The 5,322-nt window shown below is 36.4% G+C and overlaps 1 protein-coding gene across 1 annotated transcript; it reads right to left on the reverse strand.

Moving 5' to 3' along the window:
* Nucleotides 1–2,198: 2,198 nt before the first annotated feature.
* On the reverse strand, nt 2,199–4,869 carry LOC140128444 (protocadherin gamma-B2-like). The gene is made up of 3 exons (XM_072150149.1): nt 3,681–4,869; nt 2,474–3,329; nt 2,199–2,391 (listed from the first exon to the last, which is right to left on the reverse strand). The coding sequence occupies exons 1-3, from the start codon at nt 4,867–4,869 to the stop codon at nt 2,199–2,201; spliced, it is 2,238 nt and encodes a 745-aa protein (XP_072006250.1).
* Between the last annotated feature and the right edge of the window lie 453 nt (nt 4,870–5,322).

A 5,322-nucleotide genomic window follows, 5' to 3' on the forward strand; every position in this document is an offset into this window, starting at 1 on the left:
CTTATCTATCAACATAATATTCATTAATTTATTAGAAATGTAAATATTTGTATAAATATAAGTTTTAGCAATTTTTTTGAGTGCCTCACAACTACAGTGAATTAAATATATCCTCTAGAGACACGAATTGAGTAAACCAATATTTTCTTAGCGTTTGGGACACGTGTTGCCTTACCGCTCCTCCTCACTGCCACCATCCAAGTTACTTTACTAATAGTGAACATCCGGGGATTGCCCTGGCTATACACAACAGATTTTGCCATATTAGTTCTTACTTTAAACTGGCAATGAAGCTTAAGAAACTACAGGGGAATGTGTCTGGCTAAAGAGTCCAAGCAAAAGATGACATTCAGATGGAAGTACATTGCCTATTCTTAGGAAAGGTCAAAGATCTAATACAGATACATGGCAATAGCTGTGCTATATTACATGCGATAAGATATTCACAGCCTCAGCAATCTTTTCCTTGAGACTCGGAGCATCCTAGGAGAAGGCCAGAGGCTAGGTCAAATACTAAAGCTAAAGTGATTAAATTATCCACAGGTTAGCATCAGATTTATAATAATGAGACACATATGAGATTAGCATCATCACATAGCAAAGGGAGATAAAGTTTACATCTTGAGATTATGGCAAAATATAGACTTGTAATGATCAAGGAACAGTAAGCTACTACAAATCAAACCTTACAAAAACCCAAGAAGACCATAGAGACATACATACTTGCCGACTTCTATAACTTTGCCCGTCTTTTGAACATTAATATTTTAAGCCAGTAGATTTCATGCATAAATATAATTGTATTCACAATATTTTTACAACTACTGTAATTATTATAGCAAATAATTCAACAAATTAACTTTCAAGTAAGTGGAATTTTGCATACATGCTAAGCATGTAAACTACTGAGGTTAATATAATCACAGGTTACCACTAATGACATTATGTATAAATTACTATTCAAAAGGTTTGATGACAAATTTCCATTTGCCAAAGTTAATTGTGCATTGCATTGTGCATTTATATAAATTGTTGCTGTAGGAAGGTAAAGCTTTGGATGGTCATACACAGTAAGGGGATTTTATCATGGATTCTATGCCAGTTTTCTATTTTTCCTCACGCCTCACTCAAAGAGGATATTGACTTTAGTGCATAACCAGGTAGGACATGGTGCTATACCAAGGGGCTAGAGCCACTTAGAATATTAGACTCACTGGGGCACATTTACTTACCCGGGCGCATTCTCAGTCGAGGATTCAGGTTTTCCGGCGATGTCCACCAGGTGTCAAGTTGAAGTCTGCTGGAGCTCACCGGAGTTCCCTATCCTATTCCTGGTGCAGGTAAATGGTGCAGGTAAGACACATTTTTTTTTTAAATTCCACGTTTTTTTTCCGAATCCGTCAGGTTTTCCAACGGCCACGCCCCGATTTCTGTCGCATGCATACCAATACGACACAATCCGATTGCGTGCGCCTAAAACCCAGGGCAATTCAGGGAAAGACGGTGCAAATCGGAAATATTCGGGAAACCTGACGAAAAATAGCGATTCGGGCCCTTAGTAAATGACCCCTACTGTGTGCCTGCATGGGCAACATCATGATTAATGTACAATGCAACCGGTTGTGATAAATTCCCCCCAAGCATACCATAGTTGAACAGGTGGAATAAGGACTCAGGTCCGTTAAGTCAAACATATAACCCTTCATTGTTGATCCAGAGGAAGGCAAAAGAAAAACTCAATGGGGGGCATTTATCTTTAGTCTTGTTTAGGCTTGTTTAATTTACTCTAGAGGGTGATAAATGTGGCATTTGAGTTTGATGATGTTTGCAACTTAAAAAAATAAAAAGCTGCTAAGTGTTGAGTTACCTATATCATTCCATGGTTTATGTTCCAGACCAGAGTTTTTTGCTCAAAGAAATAATGACTTTTCTGGGATTGCACAAAAATCTGTGCCATTTTAATAGAACAACATGTGGATTTTAAAGATATATCAAATGCAAGGCTGAAAAATTTAATGGGCGGTTGAAAAAGGTCAAATTTGTTTGCCCAAAAAAGGCATAAATAGGGGAGAAAATTCTATTCTGATTCCTATGTCAAGCATTTCGTTAACATAATTAATGTTATTTTTCCTAGCCCCTGTTAAACTTGTCAGTTGGCTCAACCATCAAAATTTCCAGTGGCAGTGAGTTCTTTTGTCTTATTGCTCTAAAGAATTCCTGTCTACAACAATGATGAAACCATCTTTTCTCTTGGAGGATGTACCCTTGACAGTGGACATTATTGATTCATCAACAATATCATACAGTACTTTTATGGCCTTACTCTTTGTTTGGAATTCTTTGAGTAAGGTCAATAAAGTTATTGTCTTCATAATTTTGTAATTCTTGCTCCTTTCCATATATTTTGCAATGGTACAAGTTTTTATAAACATAGTTAAGCCCACAATAGTCAATGTGGTTTAAAATGACCTACCTAGCTTCTTCTATGCTTTGTCCACTTTCATTTGCATCAATAAGGTTGTCAACAGGGATATTTTGATTTGACTGAGGAACAGCATAGTCACTTTCAGATGGATCCAAAGCCACACATACATTATATGAGTAGGGTAAATGTAATGTACCATCACTATACATAGATAGCACCCTGGGATCCAATGGGGGATACAAATTTGTACTTAAAGAGCCAAAGGATGTAGATTTAGACTTCCTGCATTTTGAAATAACTACACGCATCAAAGTTATAATAAACAGGAAAGAAATGAGAGCGAGGGCAATTAATAAATACATCTGTAGACTATTATGAGACAACTCCTCCCCAATATCACTGATTGTACTGAGATTAGGAACAACTTGTTGGAAATTATCTGCAACAATCAGACTTAGTGTCACAGTAGCTGAAAGAGTTGGGTCTCCATTGTCTTTCACCATCACCACAAATCTGTGCTTTGAAATATCCTTTTCCTGAAAAGCATGAGCAGTTCTGATTTCCCCAGTGTGTTCATTAATGAAAAAGTGAGATGGTTCTGATGACTGGATGAAATGATAGGAGAGCCAAGCATTGTGTCCAGAGTCTGAATCCACTGCAACCACCTTAGTTACCAAAGAACCTGGTTCAGAAGCAAAAGGCACCATCTCAAACACAGTAGACCCACCATCTGAAGATGGGTACAAAATCTTTGGCATATTATCATTCTGGTCCACTATACGGATGAGTAATGTTGTATTGCTGCTCAGAATTGGTAATCCATTGTCTCTAGCAGTCACTTCAATATCAAATTCCTTTAGCTGTTCATAGTCAAATGTCCTCTGAGCATAGACAACTTCACTCTCTATATTAATTGAAAAATAAGAAGATAATGGAAGACCTTCTCATCTAATGGTAGATATGGAATAAATAATTTTAGCGTTGTCTCCAGTATCCAGATCTGAAGCTTGTACAGTGCAGATCGATGCCCCAGGTAAATTATTTTCTGGCACATAGGTAATAAATTTAGTTTTCAGAAACAATGGTGGATTGTCGTTGATGTCAGATATATCCAATGTAATGGTCTTCATATTTGATAATGGTGGCGATCCCCTGTCTGTTGCTATGATGGAAACATTATATGATGATATTTGCTATCTATCCATTTGACTTGTTGTAATAATTCTGTAGTAGGTATCATCTGATAATATCAAACTGAATGAAGAATCTTCTGTCAGTTTACAGTCTACTTCTCCATTTTCTCCAGAATCTTGATCATGAACTTCAATTAGGGCTATAACTGTACCTGTTGCTGCATCTTCAGGAACTGGTGTAGATAAAGATGTGATGGAAATCTCTGGTGAATTATCATTCACATCTATAACCTCAATCAATACTTTACAATGGGCCACAAGGCCTCCTCCATCTTTTGCTTGCAATGACAGCTCATAATTTCTTAATAACTCAAAATCCAACCAATTAATAGCTTTAATCTCCCCACTTATAGGATGGACACTAAAAGTTCCTGTATGATGGATGTATCCGGATGTTTTACTAAAAGAATATGCAATCTCTGAATAGAGTCCTTCATCTTTGTCATTGGCAGCTAAAGTAATGATGGTGCTATTAACTGGAATATTCTCATTTACACTGACTTTATATACTGACTGAGTGAATATTGGAAAATTATCATTAACATCAGTAACAATGATTTTTATCAATGCTGTACCAGATTTTTCGGGGCTTCCTCCATCCATAGCTGTTAATGTTAATTTATGAATATTTTGTTTCTCTCTATCTAATGGCTTCTCTAGGACAAGCTCTAGAAATGTGCTGCCATCTAGATTTCTGTCTTCACTCAGTGTAAAATACTGGTTGTCACTGAGCTTATATGACTGGACAGAATTAGAACCAATATCTGGATCTTCTGCATTTCTCAAAGCAAATCTGGTTCCTGGAGAAGTTAATTCAATGGTTTCTAATGTAAAAACATCAGGAACAAATGTTGGAGGGTTGTCATTTATATCCTGAATTTCTACTCTGACCCTGAAAACAGTTAAATGATTTTCTACCACTGCATCAAATGTTAAATAACACAAATCTTCAGTCCCACACATTGTCTCTCTGTCTATCCTGTCCTTAATATACAGACTTCCATTATCCACATTGAAATATTTCTCTGCTGTTCTGGATACAATCCTCAGTTTTCTAGATGAGAGCTGCTTAATATCTAATCCAAGGTCATCTGCAATATTTGCTATAACAGAGTCTTTCCTCATTTCTTCTACAATGGAATAATGAATCTGACCAGAGACTGAATGACACAGCCAAGAGAAGAAGAGAGAAATTGTTACTTGCCATCTGAGTCCTTTATCTTCATGGGTAGGAGCTTTTACATGAGCCATTACTCAATAGAAATATCATAGAAATGGTTGATCTTGTCAATCCTATAATCCACTGTGCATAAGAAATTTGTAGGATTAATAGAAAATGAAGTTGTTTTGTTTATGGGAGATTGGAATAAGATGGACGTTCCTCCTCTTGCTGCTTTGGAGTATACAGGAAAGAAAAAACACCAGTACATTTCCAGTTTTGCAATTTTCTCTCTACTGGTTAAACAGCGGCGCTGTGAGGTAAAACTAAGGAACTGCATGCTAGGAATTCAATTTTTAAGTATACTTTACAATAAAAGCACTGCAGTTAAAAAACGTTCTATTCCTATTCATGTGTTGTATCTGAAAAGTAAACATCTAGACGATTATTATCTTGTAAAACTGTAATTAATAAATTGATAGGTGATTAATATTTTATATTAGAAGTTACAAAGTCATTTTAGCCTCCTGGCAATTCTGTGCGAG

This window comes from Engystomops pustulosus, chromosome 4 (assembly GCF_040894005.1).
Source record: "Engystomops pustulosus chromosome 4, aEngPut4.maternal, whole genome shotgun sequence".
In the NCBI taxonomy this organism is placed as follows: domain Eukaryota; kingdom Metazoa; phylum Chordata; class Amphibia; order Anura; family Leptodactylidae; genus Engystomops; species Engystomops pustulosus.